At 51.0% G+C, this 21,475-nt stretch overlaps 1 protein-coding gene across 7 annotated transcripts in view; it reads right to left on the reverse strand.

The window, feature by feature from the left end:
- The window catches only part of LOC147678854 (uncharacterized), a 144,109-nt gene that overhangs the window by 31,139 nt on the left and 91,495 nt on the right, over window positions 1-21,475 (reverse strand). For all 7 annotated transcript variants that reach the window (XM_086946294.1, XM_086946297.1, XM_086946296.1 and 4 more), the window contains one exon: window positions 12,054-12,152. In XM_086946294.1, the coding sequence (XP_086802420.1) occupies window positions 12,054-12,152 (99 nt within the window). The remainder of the gene's footprint in view (window positions 1-12,053; window positions 12,153-21,475) is intronic.

The following is a 21,475-nucleotide window of genomic DNA, read 5'->3' on the forward strand; positions in this document are numbered from 1 at the left end:
GCTAAGGACCGTGCATCAGAAGGCTTAGGTGAGAACGTGGCCTGAAACGTCGGAGGGAGGAGGGGAAAGCGGCAGGGGGCGTCTGGTGTGTGTGTCTCTCTCTGTTGTTGAGTGAGATAAGTACAGGTGCACTGGTTGGGGGCGGCTGGTGCGTGTGTATGTGTGTGTTTCTTGCTGCATGCAGCTGCCTTGCCTAGACTGAAGGGGGACAGGAGATGTGCAACGTGGTAAACGCGCGCGTCCCGATCTGATCCGCCTGCAGCCTGCGTATGCCCATCTCCTGTCCCCCTTTAAGCCCTTGAAAGCATGGCTGACGGCTATAGGTCTCGCTGCGACAGCGCTTTTCGCTGCGTTGCAGGTGCGAGACCTAAAAATAAAAGGGACAATTTTGAATGGCATGAGGAACTGACAACCTCACATATAATATGCTTGCAAAAAACATGGGAGGAGGATATCATACATCTATCGCTCCTTCCATACACCAGCACTAACATCAACAAGGGGGAGAGCAAAGGGAGGCATTTTAACTTTGATTTCCAATATTTTAGAATTTAAATTACTGTCTTTCTGGAATAACTTCCCTTATTTCCACATATTAATTGCAAAGGGACATAATAACAGAGACCTTTTGCTAATACATTTCTATAATAATAACTTCATGAATCCAGTTTCTGTGGTAGAAGAACTTTGCTAGAACTATGGTGGAGTTGATATACAATTACCCCAAACACTTATTAATTCTTTGGGTAGGTGATTTCAACGCCAGTAGTTGCCATAAAGATGAGCCACGAATATGTGGGGTAACTGCCCACAATGGTGGGGCAATCCGCCATTTCAATCATGTTGGTTCTGGTAATGCCCTAAACAATTTACTGATCTCTTGGCAGCTTAAAATCAGAAACGACTTTAATGTAGGTACAGGTGAGCTGGACCCTACTTTTTATAGGGCCGGTGCATGTTCCGCTATTGACTACATAATCACCTCTGACACTTTTAGTGGTACCTCAAAAGAACTTAAGGTTAAGATGTCTGGTCTCAGTGACCATGCTTTATTGAGCTTTAGTTTCTTAAGGGGCCCACAAAAGAAAAAAAAGGTAAAATGCCCTCCAAAACCAAGTCTACAAAGTAAAAATGGGTACACCCTAAGATGGGATAAAGTGGGGGTAAACACCTTGCTAAAAAGAGATTGTAATGAAAAATAATAATGAGGTTCTGTTATGTTTAGATCCCGAAGCAAATGAACAACAGGTGGAGGACCTGCCTTCACTTCAATGACTGAATCTCCCGTGAACACCGGACTTGTTCAAAGTGCAGCTTCTGGTGCCAGCCAGAGACTGCGAATCCATCCCACTCTGCACCAGCCGAACCCGGCCCAAGCTCGAGTGGAAAAATATCACAAGGAGGTCCCCCCAGCGATCCTCAACTGAGATCCGGCAACCTCTGACCTGCCTCAAGCCTACAGACGACACCTGCAGCCTGACGCCTGCAGCCTCAATCCCACCAGCCTCACCCGGAGCCCAGCCTCCGACTCCAACACCACCGCCGGCCACCTCAGACAGTGGATCGACGACTGCGCCAAAACCCTCACCCAATCAAGAAACCTTCCAACAGTCACACCAGCAAGAAAGCCAGCTGGTTCACTGAAGACCTCCAGGTCTCCAAGCAAACCTGCCGAAAGCTGGAGAAGAACTGGCTCCGTGAACGAACACCAGACAGCTACGCAGCCCACAAGAATGCCACACGCAGACACCATCACCTCATCAGAACAGCCAAAAGGGCTCCTTCAAAGACCGCCTAGACAACAACGCACACAACAGCAAAGAGCTCTTCAACATCGTGAAGGAACTTTCCAACACCGACATCCCACCTTCGCAAGACCTGTGAGACTCGCTGGCCACCTTCTTCCATCGCAAGATCGCAGACATCCATGACAGCTTCAACGCCACGACCGCCCCGACAACCACTGAGACCTCCGCCCCCATGGCCACCATCTGCACCAACCGCCTGCGCTTCTGGACCAACATCAACGACGACATCAACCTCCTTTGAGACAGCAACCTTCCCGGAGATCTGGAAGCATGCCGAGATCAATGCCTTACTCAAGAAACCCAAGGCGGACCACAAGAACCTCAAGAACTTTCGGCCCATCTCCCTGCTCCCGTTCCCAACGAAGGTCATCGAGAAGACCGTCAACAAACAACTGACCTGCTACCTCAAAGATAACAGCATCCTGGACCCATCCTAGTCTGGGTTCCGCAGCAACCACAGCACCAAAACTGTCCTCATCGCCGCCACCGATGACATCAGGACCCTGCTAGACAATGGAGAAATTGCGCCCTCATCCTCCTGGACCTGTCTGCCGCCTACGTCATAGTCTGCCACCGCACACTATGAACACATCTCCACGACGCCAGGAACCAAGAGAACACCCTGGATTGGACCACCTGCTTCCTCTCCGGCAGAACACAGAACGTCCCCCCCTTCCGCTCCGAAGCCACTGAGATCATCTGCGGCGTACCCCAGGGCTCATCCCTCAGCCCAACACTGTTCAACATCTACATGGCACCGCTCGCCCACGTCACCCGACAGCACGACCTCAACATCATCTCCTACGCTGATGACACCCATCTGATCCTCTCCCTCACCAAGGACCCCCACACCGCTTAAACCAACCTCCACGAAGGAATGAAGGCCGTCGCCGAATGGATGAGGAACAGCCGACTGAAGCTGAACTCGGACAAGACGGAGGTCCTCATCCTCGGATCCACACCCTCGGCCTGGGACGACTCCTGGTGGCCGACCGCACTAGGAACTGCTCCAACGCCCACCGTCCACGCACTCAGCCTAGGGGTCATCCGCGACTTCACCCTCTCCATGACTAAACATGTCAAAGCCGTCTCCTCCTCCTGCTTCAAAACCCTCCGCAAGATCTACAAGTGGATCCCAACCGAAACGAGAATGGTCACCCAGGCCGTCGTCAGCAGCAGGTTGGACTACGGAAATGCCTTCTACGCAGGAGCCTCGGCCAAACTCCTGAAACTGCTTCAATGCATCCAGAACGCCTCTGCACGCCGTATCCTCGACATCCCTCGCCGCAGCCACATCACACCCCACCTGAGAGAACTGCATTGGCTCCCCGTCAACAAGATGATAACCTTTAAGCTCCTCACCCACGCACACAAGGACCTCCACAACACCGGCCCAGCGTACCTCAACAGCCGACTCTGCTTCTACACCCACACCCGCCAGTTCTGCTCCGCTGATCTCGCCCTCGCCACAGTCCCCCGCATCCGAAGAGCGACCTCCGGCGGCAGATCATTCTCCCACCTCGCCGCCAAGACCTGGAACACCCTACCCATCCACCTACGGCAGACCCAAGACCTGCTGTCCTTCAGAAGACTCCTCAAGACCTGTCTTTTCAAGCAGTAGCAGCATTCCCCACCCCCCAGCGCCCAACGCCTTGAGACCCTCACGGGTAGGTAGTGCGCTTTACAAATGCTATGATTGATTGATTGATTGATTGAACACATATCAGATCCCTCCTCTATATGGCCAATAACAGACTGAAACCAATATTTGAGGCAATTAATCGAGCCAACAACGATTGGAGATCCTTTGCAATAACTTGGCAGAGTTCTTTGACTAAAGAATTAAAGACATTAACATCTCACTTCTGACCAAAGTCAACAACATAATAGAGGAGATACTGCCTGGAAAGGCACTGCAACAATCGTCCTCCTTCTCCCCAATCTCAGAGGCAAATCTACTATGAACTCTATTAGAGGTGAAACCCTCTCACCATCTTTGCAATGCCATGCCCGGCTCCATCAGTAAATCCCTATTTGCGACGCCATTCTAGGGTCCATCAGTAAATCCCGAGCTAAACTGCTTCTCCCCATTTGGACAACCCTGGTTAACTCATCACTGGATCAGGGATCGTTCCCAGACTGTCTAAAACTGGGTCAAATTTCTCCTCTCCTAAAAACACATTCTCTGGCTCCAGACGACTTTAACAGCTTCTGCACAGTATCCACTCTGCCTCTCCTAAGCAAGGTGACTGAAAGTTGAGAAGCCTCCCAACTCTCATCCCACATCTTTGACAACAACCTCCTTGACTCCCTTCAATCTGGAGTCCATCAGCGCCACAACACTGAGACTGCGGGCGACGCGCTCCGCATCCTAGACATGGGTAACTCCTGTCTTCTTGCGCTGCTCGACCACTCTACTGTGCTTGACACAGTTTACCACCTGGCTTTAGTAGACGCCCTGAAGCATCGAATGGGTATTGGTGGAGCCATCCATGAGAGATTCACCTAATACCTAACAAACTGCTCCCAAATCGTAAAAATTGGGAAAGCAGTCTTAGATCCAGTCAGCCTGCAACAAGGAGTCCCCCAAGGTTTAATTCTTTCCCCACCCCTTTTAAACCTCTACCTGGAACTCCTCTGCATAATCCTCCGGAATCCTCTTCGACCTATATGTCGATGACACCCAAATTTACTTGAAGATCTCATGCCAAAGACGTCACCCGCCTATCCAAAACCCTGAATAGAATTCAAGCTTGGATTGCTAATAACCACCTCAAACTAAACCCTGCGAAAACAGAATTTCTTCTTATCTCTGCAAAGAAAATGAACTTACAGATCCAAGACTGGCTGGATCTCCTTCCAGACATTGACGCCGCCCCTCCATCATTCAATATGCCAAATCTCTGGGATTCACCCTTGACAGATGTATGAATCTCCAGAACCATATTTCCTCCATGGCTAAGAGTGACTATTTCCAGCTAAAGCTTCTGTGGGGAATCAGGAACCTCATCCCAGAACACAAACTTAAATCTGTTATCGAAAGGAACTTTTGCTCTCCAGACTAGACTACGGAATTGCACTCCCTTTCGGCAATTCCAGCGTCCACCTAGGACTTCTCAGAGCAGTCCCTACATGCGTCAGCCTCTTTCTGACAGAACACCATTCTTAACTTTAGACTTCTTAGAGTAACTCAAAACCTCAGGCGTCAGCGGATATTCTAGAAAAGCTCAACTGCTCCTCCTCAGACCCCACACCTTCAAGCACGAAGGATACATGAACCAATCCTTCTCTGGAAGCGCCGCAAGAATATGGATCCCTCACCCACCTGGCCTCCACTCAACCAACTTTAAAAAAGACCTCAACGACAGCTGACCTAGACCACTCCCAACGATTCCGCCAAGTGCATACAAACCTCAACCTGTACATCGACTGCAGATCTTCACGTGGTACCGTGCCGCCTGCCTTCCATTGCTTTGCTTTACAATGAAAATGTGTGAAGTGCTCCAGCTCACAGGGGAGGCCGACCTGGTGATCGCTCAACCTTAAATGTACATGTACCTTTTTTAGGTCCCGGGCCTAGCGTACACTGCGCATGCAGTGTCACACAGCGAGAGCCTATTCTGGGGGATTGGAAAGTGGACCTTGCATTCCACAACGCTCGTGCCGTTGTGGAATCCAAGGTCCAATTTCATTGGCCTTCGGGTGCGTGCTGTTTTTAAACATATGTCATAGGTGGTGGCGTAGCTCCACCTATGGCCTATTGGTGTCTGTAACGGGCACCAAAGGCCATATGTTTTGAATTATCACGACTTGACAGCCGTGATAATTCAGAACATGTGCTCGCAGTGGCACCCGCGCACCACTGCAGGCTTTAAAAAAAAAAAAAATTACAATTGGATCGCTTTCGCGATCTGTTGAAGTGCCGCTTGTTTATTTAGGTTGAAATTGTTTTTTACGTGCACGTCCTGAAAATCTGTCACTGATCGGCCCTCCCAGACCTAGATTGAACTCCCTCCCACAATACATATCTTTGTTCACTGACCCTCTGCAAAGAACTGCTTTTAAATAATCTTCACTTTTCTGTTGTCTCTATGATTTCCTTTTACGTGCAAAACTCAGGACGGATGCGTGCCTAATAAAACGTAAATACTTCTATAACGTTTACACTTGCATTCAGCGAGGCCTCTGGACCTCAGTAAGTACTTCTAAAATAACATTCCAAACCTGTTTTCGCTTTATTTTTAAACCGGAAATACTCAGCCTGATTGAAGTGACGACCTACATCTGTCGCCCGAGTTCTCCTCCACTTCATGATGGCAGCGTGCAGAGTGAGTGTTAGTGCAGCGAGTGCAGAGTGAGTGCAGAGTGAGTGTGAGTGCAGAGTGGGTGTGAGTGCAGAGTGAGTGTAGAGTGCAGAGTGAGTGCAGAGTGAGAGCAGAGTGAGTGTGACTGCAGTGTGAGTGCTGAGTGAGTGCAGTGAGTGTGAGTCCAGAGTGTGTGCAGAGTGAGTGCAGAGTGTGAACGAGTGCAGAGTGAGAGTGAGTGCAGAGTGAGAGTGAGTGCAGAGTGTGAGTGCAGAGTGTGGGTGCAGATTGTGAGTGTAGTGTGTGAGTGGGGGCAGAGTGTAGAGTGAGTGCAGAGTGAGTAGGAGAGTGAGTGCAGAGTGTGAGTGCAGAGTGTGAGTGAGTGCAGATGGTGAGTGAGTGCGGAGTGTGAGTGAGTGCAGAGTGAGTGCGAGAGTGAGTTCAGAGTGTGAGTGCAGCGAGTGAGTTCAGAGTGGGAGTGAGTGCAGAGTGTAGAGTGTGAGTGCAAAGTGTGAGTGTGTGCAGAGTGTGAGTGCAGTGAGTGTGAGTGCAGAGTGAGTGTGAGTGCAGAGTGAGTGTAGAGTGCAGAGTGAGTGCAGTGTGAGTGCAGGGTGAGTGTGAGTGCAGAGTGAGTGCAGAGTGAGTGTGAGTGCAGAGTGAGAGTCACTGCAGAGTGAGAGTGACTGCAGAGTGAGTGCAGAGGGAGAGTGAGGGCAGAGTGAGAGTGAGTGCAGAGGGAGAGTGAGTGCAGAGTGAGAGTGAGTGCAGAGTGAGTGTGAGTGCAGAGTGAGTGTGAGTGCAGAGTGAGTGTGACTGCAGAGTGACAGTGACTGCAGAGTGACAGTGACTGCAGAGTGACAGTGACTGCAGAGTGACAGTGACTGCAGAGTGACAGTGACTGCAGTGTGTGAGGGTGCAGGGTGAACAGTGTGTGAGTGTGCAGGGTGAACAGTGTGTGAGTGTGCAGGGTGAACAGTGTGTGAGTGTGCACGGTGAACAGTGTGTGAGTGTGCAGGGTGAACAGTGTGTGAGTTTGCAGGGTGAACAGTGTGTGAGTTTGCAGGGTGAACAGTGTGTGAGTTTGCAGGGTGAACAGTGTGTGAGTGTGCAGGGTGAACAGTGTGTGTGCAGGGTGAACATTGTGTGAGTGTGTAGGGTGAGCAATGTGTGAGTGTGTAGGTGCAGTGTGTAAGTGTGCAGGGTACGAATACTCAGTCCACCACACCCACACACATAAGACCACACACATAAGACCACACACATAAAACCACACACACACCACACACACCACCACACCACCACACTCTCACCACCACACTCTCACCACCACACACTCACCACCACACATGCAACCACACACACAACCACACACACACACCACCAGCCGTCAGTGCACGCTTTCACCGGGTACAAACACCACCAGCCGTCAGTGCAGACTTCCACCAGGCACACAACACCAGACGTCAGTGCACGCTTTCCCCAAACACACACACCACCAGCCATCAGTGCACACTTTCACCAGGCACACACAACACCAGCCGTCCGTGCATGCTTTCACCTGGCACACAACACCAGCCGTCAGTGCAAGCTTTCACCAGGCACACACACCACCAGCCGTCAGTGCACGCTTCCACCAGGCACACACACCTGCAGCCGGCAGTGCACGCTTCCACCAAGCACACACACCACGAGCCATCTGTGCACAATTTTTACAGGCACACACACCACCAGCCATCAGTGCACACATCAATTGTTAACGCATCCACAATTAACTATTGTAGCAATCGCAGTATGGTGCACTTTACTTTTAAACATATTCACCTAAAGCGCAGCATGCCACCATTGCTACAATTCCAATCCAACCCACATAATTCCACTACACACCACATGCATACACTCCATAACACATGACTAAAAGACATTGCCATTTACAATGCCATTAGCTCTAACTCAAATAAATCCGAGACCTATTGCATTTCCAATGCTTGTTGTTATTGTCATGGTCTGCTTTACTCTAAAGCACTCTGATGCCTCCGGCCACTATATAAAATTACAAAAATAAATCATAAAGAAAGAAGGAAAACACTTCACTATTAATAAAAAAGCACTGACACATAATAATAATAATAAGGGAGCTTATAAAGCGCCTGGTTACGCACACCGGCGTGTCCCCGCGCTGTGGTGAGTGAAAAGCCCCACGCCCCCTTCTGTACTTCGAGCACCCCATGCCTCTACTGTGCTACGAGCGGCCATGAAATTATTGAAGGAACAGATGTGTTTTGAGCTTTCTTCTGAACCTGACCTCCGAGGCTTCTAGGCGGAGCTCACATGGGAGTTTATTCCAGCTCCTTGCTGCCAGGAGCCGGAAGGATCTGCCACCCATGCGGGGCTTTTTGATGTTAGGGATCACCAACAGGCCAGTTCCCGTAGACCTGAGGGAGCGGACAGGCCTATAGGTAGTGATTAAAGTCTGCAGGGGCCTAGGTCCATTACCCTGAATGATCCGATGACACGTGCATAAGGCCTTAAACACAATTCTCTTCCTGACAGGAAGCCAATGAAGAGCCTCCAAGGCCGCTTTAGAGGCTGCTCTACTTGGGAGCCTCAAGACCAGCCGGGCGGCTTCATTTTGCAGCACCTGCAGACGGTCAAGGGTCCTAACCGTGGCACCCAAGTACAATAGGTTACCATAGTCTAATCGTGATGTGACCAGGGCGTGCACCAGTGTCCTCCTAGCCTCAATAGGGAGAAGGTCAATGATTTTACGTAGACCTTTCAGGACACCAAAGCACGCCCCCACCACACGACTGATCTGAGGTGCAAATGTAAGGTCCGAATCGATCCACCCCCCCAAATTCTTGGCCTGTTGACAGGGCATGGGGACTGGTCCTAAGCAAGGTGGCCACCATGCCGAGGACCACACAGACGCCCCCCCCCCCCACCACGAGCACCTTTGTCTTGCTACCATTCAACTTCAGGCAGTTGTCATCCATCCAGGAGGCGAGCTCCTGCATGCAAGCTCTGAAGTTGGGGACAGCTAGATCAGGTGCCCGTGACAGAGAGATGACCAGCTGTGTGTCATCAGCGTGTGACACAATTCGCATTCCATACCCTCAACTATACTTACCCAAGGGGAGACGTAGAGATGAAACAAGGTGGGACTCAGGGCTGATCCCTGGGGTACACCCTGATCCAATTCCATAGCTCTGGAAAAATGGGCGCCCTGCCTAACCTGGAACCTACGATTCATCAGAAAAGATTGTAGCCACTTTAACGCTGCACCTGAGACACCGCCCTTATTCAGACACTGTAGCAAGGTGAAATGTGCTACAGAGTCAAAGGCGGCGCTCAGGTCCAATAGGATGAGAGCCATAGTCTGTCCCTCATCCACTCCCTGTCTGATGGTCTCAGTGGCCATAAGTAGAGCTGACTCTGTTGAATGGAGCGATCTGAACCCAAACTGTGTAGGGTAGAGCAGATTGGCTTCATCCACATAGGCCATGAGTTGAAGATTATCCGCCTTCTCTGCTACTTTTGCCAAGTAGGGCAACAGCGAAATGGGGCGGAGATTGTCCAATTTCTCAAAACTGACATTAGGCTTCTTCTGAAGTGGGAGTACCACCGCCTGCTTCCAGTCATCAGGCACCGTGTGCGTTCTAAATGACACATCTAAAAGATGCCTGACGTAGGGCTCAAGGATATCAAGGCTTTCCGCAAGCAATTTAGGCGAGGCGGGATCCCTGGGTGACCCTGACTTTATGGACCTGCAGATCTTTTGGAGCATCTCGGGGGAGGGGTGGTAAAATTATCCAGCCTATGAGCTCCCCCCTCATCCCACTTGGGCTCCACAAACTCTACACCCCTTCTTTTAGCTCCCGGAAAGGAGGAGTATATCGTGGCCACTTTCTCAGAAAAGAAGCCAGCGATACGATCGCAAGATTCCTCTGAACTTTCCGTGGGTATTGCAGATGGTTTAAGTGAGGAGATTTCCCTACAGATCTTAAATAATTCCTTAGTGGAATTTTCTGCTTCCCCAATGCCCTCTGCATAATACGTGGCTTTAGCCCGCCTGATTAATCCATGGTAATTTCTCCGTTTATCTTGATATTCCAGTTTGGCCTGATTAAGAAAAGCTACCCTCCATTGCCTCTCTAGACGTTTGCAGTCAGTCTTAACTAGGCGCAAGTCGGCGTTGAACCATGGGGCCGATTTTAGAGACCTACTCAGTGATTTCTTCAGACGTAACGTGGCAGTGCTATCAAGGGCCTCTCTTATGCGTTTTTCAAGATTACCACATGCGGTTTCAACATCAATGCCCCCCGGCTGCCCTCCTTTAGTCAGGGCAGCATTGAACTTTGCCCGGGAGAAGCCAGCCCAATTACGACACGGATGGTTAAGCGACGGCTGTTCCGGGGCTCTAGGTCCTGGAATTCGCATCATAAAAGGAACAATGAAGTGATCAGACCAGGGAACAGGAACGGGCAGGTTCACTTCTACTTCCCCACAATTAGCAAACAGTGGGTCCAGTAAGTGGCCATCCTTATGGGTATTATGGGTAGGGATCTTCGAGTTCAGGTTGAATTGTAGTGCCTGTAATTCCTGGCATAGATCTACAGCCCCCTTATCGAGGGAGTTCTCTGAATGCATATTAAAATCTCCTAATAGGAGGAGCTTATCCCTACGTAGGGCAGATTCCATAATACCTTCTAACAAGCTTGCGACAAATCGAGTATTTGGGCCCGGTGGTCTGTAGACCAAGAGTCCCTTTACCGTAATGCGCGGGTTCACCCTAATTGTAAAAGCGCCCGCCCCTCTATCAGCTCTAGTTAGAGGTTCCAATTGACAGCTAAGCGGCTGTTTGAAGGCAATGGCTATCCCCCCACCTCTGCCTGACATCCTATCCAGCCTAACAATCATGTACCCCAGGGGGAGTACCTCAATTATGTCTGGCTCCGAGTCGGGGTCCAGCCAAGTTTCCGTAAGGAAAAGGAGGTCGAGTTTCTTATCCGTTAGTAGGTCGAAAATATCCAACCTATGCTTGCTCATGGATCTCAAATTCAACAGACCACAAGAAAGCCTCGTTGCCTCTCGATTAAACTCATCTACCACCAAAAATACAAATTGACACTCTTTACAACCCATATCCTCATCTACTTTTACGCTGTGGTAGCAAGCCATAGGGGTCTTGGGACAGAGGTCATAGAGTTGATTTTGGCCCCAGACCCCGCACGGCTGCGGACGGGCGCAGATGGGCTTGCCTTTGGCGCGCCGCTGGCACGCCCTCTGCGCGCGTCCGCTGCGCGGCCGATTAAGCATCCTCCTTTTATCCCTACAAACGTCTGCAGGTCGGGAGCACTAGACCGCTACCCGCCCCCCCGCCCACCGGAAGTGACTGTCTCTTCCCTTCCTCGCCCTCCGCGCAACGGTGCTGGTCACCGCGTCAGACCGGGGCGGGAAGGGGGGAAATCGAGAGCAGTCTCCGAGCAGGTGTACAGCCCCCCTCAGGTGAGCCCCAAGTGAATTTGCTAGTTCAGTTTTCCAGTTTTAAAAGCAGCCTAAAAACGCTGTCCCACAATTCGCAACAACACAAGTAAAATAATTTAAAAGAACAGCAAATATAATGCAATGACAGCGCCGTACGCAGCAGCTAAGGACACTGCCACTGCCCACTCACCACCATGAAAGTTTCAAGTGGCACCCAAAAATGTCTACACAAATGGCCTCCATTACATTTCTGAAAATCTCTGTAGGTTCCGAGCTCCCCACCAGCAGAGGTGCATCGCGGTGCAGATGAGGTTGATTCAAAGATTTGTAACACTGGTGAGAACAGATGCAAAGGACTTGACAAGTACACCATCAGAATAGATCTCATCCTGCGATTCTAGAGTTATGAACTGTTATAAGTGATGCAGAAGTTGGGTTTCAAGCAGAGTAAACTTACCCCTGGGGCTGCTGAGGGCTTCCTTTCTCTTGCTGGCCTCAGAGTCCATGCAGTAGATCTCAGCCTCATCTTTTATGCGGACAGAAACCACCTCATATGCTGTGGAACAGAACAAAATAAAATCTAAGCTTAATCTTACAACAAACGCAAATATGTGTTATTCAACATGCTATCTGTCTTTGTGGTGTAAACAACAATGACATCAAAGAGCATATAAAGGAGCGGGCCATCACAGAACACATATCTACAAGGTTTCAGGAGTAAGGTCTTGAACCAAGCCATATTCAGCATTTCCCCTAAATTAAGCAGTTTATTTAACAGTATTGCAATTTAATGTTACTATTCTTTTCAAATCAATATCTCCTGACATTCCTGTTTCTAATCAACCCCACCTATGTTTTTTTCTAGATATAATTCATACTCTAACCCTCCTGTACCCTACTACTGGCTCGGGCGATTTCAACATGCACGTGGTCACTAGGCCCTCTTTGGATTTGCTAAGTAAAGACATACCCCAGATTTGCTGTTATCATCTTTAAAAATATAAGCCAATGCTGTTACAAGACCATCAACTCAACAACCTTTAAAAACTTAAGGCAAAATTCTAAAATCGACTACACCATTGTCTCTAGACGGTTAACATCTGCAATTTAGGGGTATCATGTTGCAGCTCGTGTGGAGAGTGACCACAAACCTCAAATCATAACACTAGCCCTAACAGGTGAATACCAGCCAAAACATGAAACCTTGACCAATTGCCAGCCGCCTGTAAATTAAGAAGAATGATATGGCATCCAGACAACCAATCTGAGATCTTAGTCTTGGCAGAAACTAAAATAGATTCAGCACTCGGAGATTTTCAATCAGGAAAACCGATGGTTGAAATCTGGTCTTGTCTATGTTCCTTATTAGCAGACCTCTTTCCCCCTAAACAACTGCCCGGGTGCAAACCAATTAGGCCAAGTAACAACAGGTGGGACTCGCACAGATTGTACCTTCAAGAGAACTCATTAGTAAAGCAACTTGGGCAATATATAAGCAATTGAACTGTGTTCATAAAGATCTTAAAAAGCGACTATTGGCAAACTTAAGAAGAACATATAAGAATGAGGTTCGGGGGGCGGGGCCGGGCCAGCGGCCAAGATGGTCGCACGAGTGCCCGGCTCCGCCGGCTCTCCTCTCCCGCCGCCTGATTTTCCCGTCCGCCCTGCACAGCTCCGGAGCTTCCGTGTGTCGGAGGGGGGGCCGAGTGGATGTGTTTGACTCCGAGCGCTTTCCGCGCCTTGGGAGCGGAGTTACGGGCATTTGTGTTTCTGGCCTGCGCGCGACTTCCAGCCGGGCCCTGGCGTGATTACGCCTCCGCCAGCGAGATCGACAACAATGGACGCAGAGCTCCAGGAGGAACCACCCCACAACTGAACAGGTCAGCCCGCCCCTGTGGACTTGGCTCCAGCACTACCCATACACCGGGAGGACAGAACGCATGCTGCTTTCAGCGCCGGTTTGGTGTCTCCCCCCCCCCCCGCTCTCCTTGATGGACTTATTCGTCCCCTACTTGTTGCTGGCTGCTCGGATGGCGTGCTGCCTGGCCTGCAAGGGGCTGCCTACTCCACATCTCCGCTGCGTGGGACTGGCTGCGGCGCAGTACCACCAAGGCGCCTTTTGGATTGTGGGGGCCCGATCATGCTTATTCACTTGCTGTGGAGCACAGACACTAATGGGTAGTGGCGTGGGGATGCTGACTCCATTTCCCCTTTTATCGGACTTGGGGCGGGCGGCCATGACACTTGCTTCAGCGGCATTGGGATTTGGGGTCCCCCCTGCGAGTGGTGATTTGAAATGGTGAGACCACAGTATGCGTTGGAAGTGCGCACGGTGAATGCCGGGGAGTGGAGTGGACGTCCCCCGTGCACTGAAAGGAAGGAGCTGGAAATGGTTTAATGTAGGGGGGCGCCGGATACCACCGGAACGGAGGGACACATTGCCGCAGGCATTTTGAGTGCGAGACTTTGTCCATGCAGCCATTGTTCGGCCTTTATTGCACAGATTTGGTGGTGGGACCCTGCTCCGATTTTCTCGGCGACGTGGGAGAATGTTTGCGCAAGTATCACTTCTTGTATGCTCTTCATTGACTGCCTACTTGACACTTTCTCATAAGCCTACGTCGGGTACTCGGGGTGTCCGCTGGTCACATTTGATACATCTTCCTTTTACTTGCCTTTCCTGATGTTGAGCTTTGCAACTACGAAATGGCCGGCCTGGTTCTCCTATTTAATGTGCTTGGAAATGAAGACGCAAAATGGCGGCGGGCGCCCCTGACGGTGCAGCTACTTGGAACATTGCAGGGCATCCTGTTCTTCTTGAGTTGGCCGCCCGCTCACTGTGCTGTTTTACTTGTTCTCTCTCGCTTATAACTTTGTGCTATGTTTCTGACTCGGGCCGGCGAACTGTATGTACAACAATGACACTCGGCTCCTTTGCCCTAGCACGGAGAGTTTTCCATCTTGCCTGGATAGCTTGCGGGGGTGGGCTGTACAAGAGATTTTGACTCTGCTTATGTTTTTTATATTTCATCATCCACCACGGTATTATTGCAGGGGTGCGGGGCGGCGGGGGGGGGGGTCGGGTGCCTGTGTTGGGGACCCCCCTAGTTTCTCTTCCCCTTTTGTGGGGTTTTCGTTCATTTCTTTTTCTTTTCCTTTTACTTCGTGTTGAATATTGTCTCTTTCTTTCTTCTTTGTCTCTTCTTTCTATATTTCGGGTTTAGACACTGGGCGACAGGCACGCTGCTAGGGGGGTAGGCCGTGGTCGTATGCAGGGGTGCAGGGTGGGGGGATGGGGGTGGGGTATTGTTTTTGATTCGTTTTTTAGTTCTATGGCCTTATTTTTCATGTTAATACTTCGGCTTTTCTTTCCTTTTTTCTTTCTTCTTCTCTTTTTCTGTGAGTCTGATTAGAGGTAACTCACTGTGCGTTTCTCTAGTTCAGTATAGGGGTTTCTGTTCTAATGCTTTATTACGTGGCGGACAGGTACTGTTTGGGCAGGGCTCTGCACTGTTTGTTGAATATCCTGATTGTACGTTTTGCTACGCATACCCTGCCTATGATGGTCCTGCCGTAAATATCCTGTCTCACGTGTAACCCTAGTGTTGGCGAGGTTTAACTGTGTGATATCAGATCCTGCTTTCCCTTATTTAAAAAAAAAAAAAAAACCTTTCTAATCCTGTGACCATGTTCTATTCAGCTCTCCTGAGTTGCGCATTGATACTGTGAGGTGTACTTTTGCATTGATCCTGATTTACATTGTTTGACTGCACTACCTCTGTACCCTTGTTCAACCGTGCCGGTTGATGGACTTTGACTGTAACTGTGAAATGTCAATAAAGGTTTACCAAAAAAAAAAAAAAAGAATGAGGTTCGGAAGGCAAATGAGGACTTTTAGAAGCTTTTAGCAAGGTTGCGTATTAGCTCCATGTCATTTTTTAATCTTTTTATGGCAGATTTACCCCTTTATTTGCAGAATGTTTTTTGTTATATAATTTTTATTTTATTAAAGAAAAAGAACTTACACGCAAGGCAATAAGACATTACATTCAGACATGTGTTCAGGAAGGAAGGAGACCGCAGAACAATTTAATACAGACGTCATTGGCACAGGGGGGGGAGCAGTGAGGAAACAATAGCAGTGATCATATCGGTTACACAATACTTGGAATGTCGGATCAGGGGGAGAGAGGAACCTCTGGGGTCTCCACGAATGGAGGCATGCATATGTTTCCACGGTAGGAGTTCCACTGGCTCCAAATTTTATTCCATTTCTTGGGCCTACCCCGTGCCACATACATCGTCTTCTCCCTAAACATACACCAATCCATGTTCTCCTTCCACGCCACGACCGTGGGCGGCCGCTGGGATCCCCACAACTGCGCTATGTCTCTCTTAGCAATCATATTCCCAAGGGTCGCCCACTGAGTCTGTGCCACGTCATAGTCATTCGGTTCCCAGACATTCAACAGGCAACGCCTTGCTTCGGGCAGCAATGCCACCCCCGTGACTCTTTCCATCACATGTATATCAAAGAAATGGTGCTGTCGGGCACATGGCCGTCAAGCACCCGATCTTCTAGTGGGGAGGATTTGTGAATGTCAATGCCCTCAGGAAAAACCGAACGCAGCACGTGGGTAATCTGGGCATAACAGAAGAATTCTCTATCACTCAGCTCATACTCTACCTTTAGTGCCTCGAAGGTCATGATTTTACCCTTGACCCATAGGTCACTCACCCTGCTAATGCCAATCATATCCCATTTTTTAAATCCTTTAGTCTTCCATAAGGAACCCAGTCTTTCAGACGCATAATGCGGAGTCGCACGGGTCAGGCGATCCCCCCATCCCGTTGCCGCACTCGCATCATACCACACTCGTACTGCTATCTTGGTAGGCCCCGAGAGTTCCCTACCCGCTGCTTTGGAATAAAGGGCCCTGTTGTAGTCCCCACCCGGTAACAGGTACTTATCCATCTCGAATGCAGGATTAGAGGCAGGTCCATACATTCCATGATTAATCGCTCCCAACTGAGCGGCCCAGTAATATCGCCTGATATCCGGAAGTGCTATACCTCCGTTGTACCAAGGAAGCGTGAGCTTGGAGAGGGCAATACGTGAGCGTCCTTTCCAAATCAGTCGCCTCTGCAAACTCAGTCAACAAAGGGAGAGACAGGGATTAAGGGCACTCTTAGTCCCCAATCAGTAGATATATCAACAAAGGAAGAGTGTCCGTCAGTATGGCGTTAATATAGTGGAGATAGCACGTAAAAATATGAGGCCAGCTGTGGTTGGTCAAAAGACTGGACCAACTTTCAAGAAAAAATTCGTAATTTTTTCAGGAAACCCTCACTCACCCTAGTGGTGACATGCTTCATCATCGGGTCCACTAGGGAGATAGAGTACCTCCCCAGTGTGCTACGACGCCAGGAGACTGCGGAGCAGGTTTTGTGAGAGTGAAGAGTGAAAAAGGTGTGGTTAAAAATGTCAGAGGTTGTCCCAAAAAATCATTTATTCGCTGGTCAACTTGACATATTAAAATTAAGAACTATGTGCAGGGAAACTATCCAAAAGAAATACTGGTGTTTCCCTGTTAGGGGAAGGTCAACATGTTTCTGCCCTTTAAGTGTATGAATTTACAGGGCTTTCGTCAGGACCAGTAAGCGAGTGTTACCTCAACAGGTATAGGCGCGCTAAGGCCTACCCTGCCGTAGGCAGTGAAAGTTAAAAAGTAGCACTATGTGTAAAAATTGGTGCGTTAAAAATACAAACCAAAAGGCTAGGGGATTTACCTCTATTGCGAGGAGCCCAGAAGTCTGCAGGTAGGTGAAAGACAGACAAACAAACAACACACAAAACATAAAAAGAACAGACAGTCGTTATTGATCATGTTTTGTTGCCATTCAACTTATAATGTGGCGTGATACGTGCTAACAAACCTATCAATGGCCGTGGCCGAGATGGATTGCATTGTAGAATGGAGGTTGTGCCGTGCTAAGTCCATCCGTGTGGGTAATGTTATAATTACGGGCAGCCGCCTGGCTTCCCACACGGATGGACTTAGCACTGCAAGCCTCCATTTACATTACCTCACCAATTGTGCAACGCCTTGTGCCAGATCACTCGACTCTGGTGCTAGTTGAGGCCCATCACCTTGGTTCTTGGGCACAACCTCCATTCTACAATGCAATCCATCTCGGCCACGGCCATTGATAGGTTTGTTAGCACGTATCACGCCACAGTATAAGTTGAATGGCAACAAAACATGATCAATAACGACTGTCTGTTCTTTTTATGTTTTGTGTGTTGTTTGTTTGTCTGTCTTTCACCTACCTGCAGACTTCTGGGCTCCTCGCAATAGAGGTAAATCCCCTAGCCTTTTGGTTTGTATTTTTAACGCACCAATTTTTACACATAGTGCTACTTTTTAACTTTCACTGCCTACGGCAGGGTAGGCCTTATCGCGCCTATACCTGTTGAGGTAACACTCGCTTACTGGTCCTGACGAAAGCCCTGTAAATTCATACACTTAAAGGGCAGAAACATGTTGACCTTCCCCTAACAGGGAAACACCAGTATTTCTTTTGGATAGTTTCCCTGCACATAGTTCTTAATTTTAATATGTCAAGTTGACCAGCGAATAAATGATTTTTTGGGACAACCTCTGACATTTTTAACCACACCTTTTTCACTCTTCACTCTCACAAAACCTGCTCCGCAGTCTCCTGGCGTCGTAGCACACTGGGGAGGTACTCGATCTCCCTAGTGGACCCGATGATGAAGCATGTCACCACTAGGGTGAGTGAGGGTTTCCTGAAAAAATTACGAATTTTTTCTTGAAAGTTGGTCCAGTCTTTTGACCAACCACAGCTGGCCTCATATTTTTACGTGCTATCTCCACTATATTAACGCCATACTGACGGACACTCTTCCTTTGTTGATATATATAGCCTCTGCAAACTCTCCACCTCCACAAAAATAACTCGCCGGAACAACATCGAAAGTATTCTGGAGCGCGTATAAAAATTGCGGTAAGGACATCATTTTAAAGAGGGCCGCGCGCCCAAGTGGTGAAAGCGGTAGCCTGAGCCAGCCCGTAACATCAGTTTTTAACCTCTGGAGGGGAGGGAGCAGGTTACGATCATAACGAGCCACAGGTTCGGGGGGCGTGGCTTGCACGCTGAGGGTGATGGCGGCGTGAGCCCGGAGCTCCGCGCCTATTCCCCACACTAATCCTGCCTGCTGCTGCGGGGAGCCCGGCGCTGTGCCTGGAAATCATCGGGCCGAGCGTGGGCATTGCTGGAGCGATAGCGGAGCGATCAAGGGGCCGCTGAGAGGACCGACCTCCGCCGCACTGCAGAGCCGCCGGAGCCGAGCCGAAGGAATGCCCAAAATGGCGGCCGCAGCGACGGACTCGAGACGCCCGGCTGTCTAAACTGTGGGCCGACGCCTGGGGACACGGCCGGGACCCGCCGAGGATCGAAACCGGTGAGGAGACGCCCCTTCCCCCCCCCCCCGGGGGCCCTGAGGAGTTCTCTCCCGGAGGATCCGAGGAGCAGCGGAGCGGCCGCGAGCGAGCGGCCCGGGAAGGCTGCGGGGAGAGCGCTGCGCGCTGCGGACACCCTGAGGCCTGACAGACGCGGCTGGGGCCCGGCGCACCGGAGGGATCCTGAACGCTCCCCCCCCCCCCCTCCCCCCCTGAACTATGCGGTGAGCCACAGAGCAGAGCGACACGCAGGGGGGGTTGAGAGAGGCACGGAAGGGGGAGAGAGCCCAACGACCAGGAGCGCCCTGAATTGACCGCGAGGGAGGCAAGCACGCCAGGGGGTGATTGGGACTGCCTGCTGGGGGGCCACGAGAGCTAGTGAGCCTTGGCCCCGGATAGTGGCGGACGACTGATGGGAGTAAACCTATCCTTGGCGGCGCTGCGACATCGGAGCCCCACCACTCACGGCCTGGGGCACCACGCACGTACCCCCTAGTGTCTGTCCCCTACCCGGCGACACTGACTGCCAACGCTGGATGCCTGAACAGGGAGGGTGGCCTAGCTTTGTGAGTGTTCGCGCCACGCTGACGGAGCAGTGAGACGAGTGGGTGCTGCACCGAGCCCCGAGACCACGCGCAGGCCATTATGGGGAAGCCAAAAGGCAAGCAAGAGGAGGCGACGGCTTCGGGAGCGGCGGAAGGAGACGTGGGGGAGTCCCCGGACCTGAAGAGGCTGCAGAATCGAATCCTGGAGGCCATCACAGCAACGAGAGAAGCGCTGCATAACGACATTGCGCAGGTGGCGTCGGGGCTCAGCCTGCTCCGAGCCGACCACGACAAATTAAAAGACAGAGTGACGGAGACTGAGGGGGCCCTGAAAGTCCTGGCTCCGGCCCACAAAACTCTTGAGGGAAAACTCACGGAGGCTCTTGACCGGATTCAGGTATTAGAGCGTCGAGCAGAGGATGCGGAAAACAGAAGCCGTCGCAGCAACGTGCGAATCGTAGGTGTGCCGGAGAGCGAAGGGGGGACGGACCTACTGGCCTACTGCGACAACTGGCTAAGAACTGTGGTGGCACCTGAGGGCTTGTCGCCCTTCCTTACCCTGGAGAGAGCTCATCGGGTCCCGTCCGGACCACCCAAACCAGGCCTGCCACCGAGACCTATCGTGGCTAAACTGCTGCACTACAGGGACAGGGACCTGCTACTACAAAGGGCCCGAGACGATGGCCCGTTCCAAATCGCGAACAGTAGGGTTACGCTGTTCCCGGACTTCACGTTCGAAACGCAGAAGCAGCGGGCCTCCTTCCTGTCGATCAAGAAAGAGCTGCGCACAGAGGGCATCCAATACTCATTGCTGTTCCCTGCCAGACTCCGAATTGTGGTGGACGACAAAACAATGTTTTTCAACCTGGCCGCAGACGCTTGGGACTGGTGGGAATCCTACAAAGCGGGCACGGATGGCGCCAAGGTTCGGGAGGAGAAGGAAAGGGAACGGGAAAGAGCGCCGGCGGGGCCGCGCCAATCGCAGAGACTGCGCAAGCGACGTCGCGGAGCCGGGAAACCGACCGCTTCGCAAACGGAAGCCGAGCGCAAAGCTGCGCTGCAAGCAGTGATCACCATTGGGAAAGGGGGTGGCTCTCAATCCACACGAGGCACGGACACAGAGACGATCATATCGGCCTCGGGCTCGGAGTCGGACCTGTCGGGGGTCCATGATGCCAAGGATCCGGTGGTAACGCCGCAAACAGCAGAAGAAATCCTGAACATTTGACTTGGACCTGTTGGGTAAGGGGAATGGGCCTTGAGGGGGGTCCACCCGCTTAGCGGGAGAGTTAGCTCCAGGCATGGGCGCTGGGTGACTGGCTATGCGCTGTTCTCCGTAGTGGGGGGATAGCGGCGGGCCTGGGTCATGCAGCCCCCTCTTGGGCGAGGCCTCGCTCCGCACGCCCTTAAGGCGATTGCAGCTCCGGCTGGGAACTAAATACCTGGGGGTTCTGAGTTAAGGGAGTTTGGATGGGGTCTGGTATCTTGATATTGGGGCCTGTTCTGGGGGGAGGGGGAACACCACAGTTGGGGTTTGGTGATGGGGGGATTCTGCAGACGCTGATTTTGACTTTCTTAGGGGTTGACCAGTTGGGAGGTTCTGTTTGGGGACGGGGAGGGACCATCATCCGCGGGAGTGTGAATAGGGAGGGGGGGAAGAACCGTGACTTATGGGACAATGGCTAACTCGAATGTTTTGAAATGCATGACCTGGAACGTGAGGGGACTACACACGATGCAGCGCAGGCATAAAGTGCACGCCTACCTACAGAGGAGAGGGATACATATAGCGCTCTTACAGGAGACACACATCACGAAGCAGGAAGGGGTGGCACTACAGAGGAGATGGC

This window comes from Lissotriton vulgaris, chromosome 12 (genome assembly GCF_964263255.1).
Source record: "Lissotriton vulgaris chromosome 12, aLisVul1.2, whole genome shotgun sequence".
NCBI classification, from domain to species: domain Eukaryota; kingdom Metazoa; phylum Chordata; class Amphibia; order Caudata; family Salamandridae; genus Lissotriton; species Lissotriton vulgaris.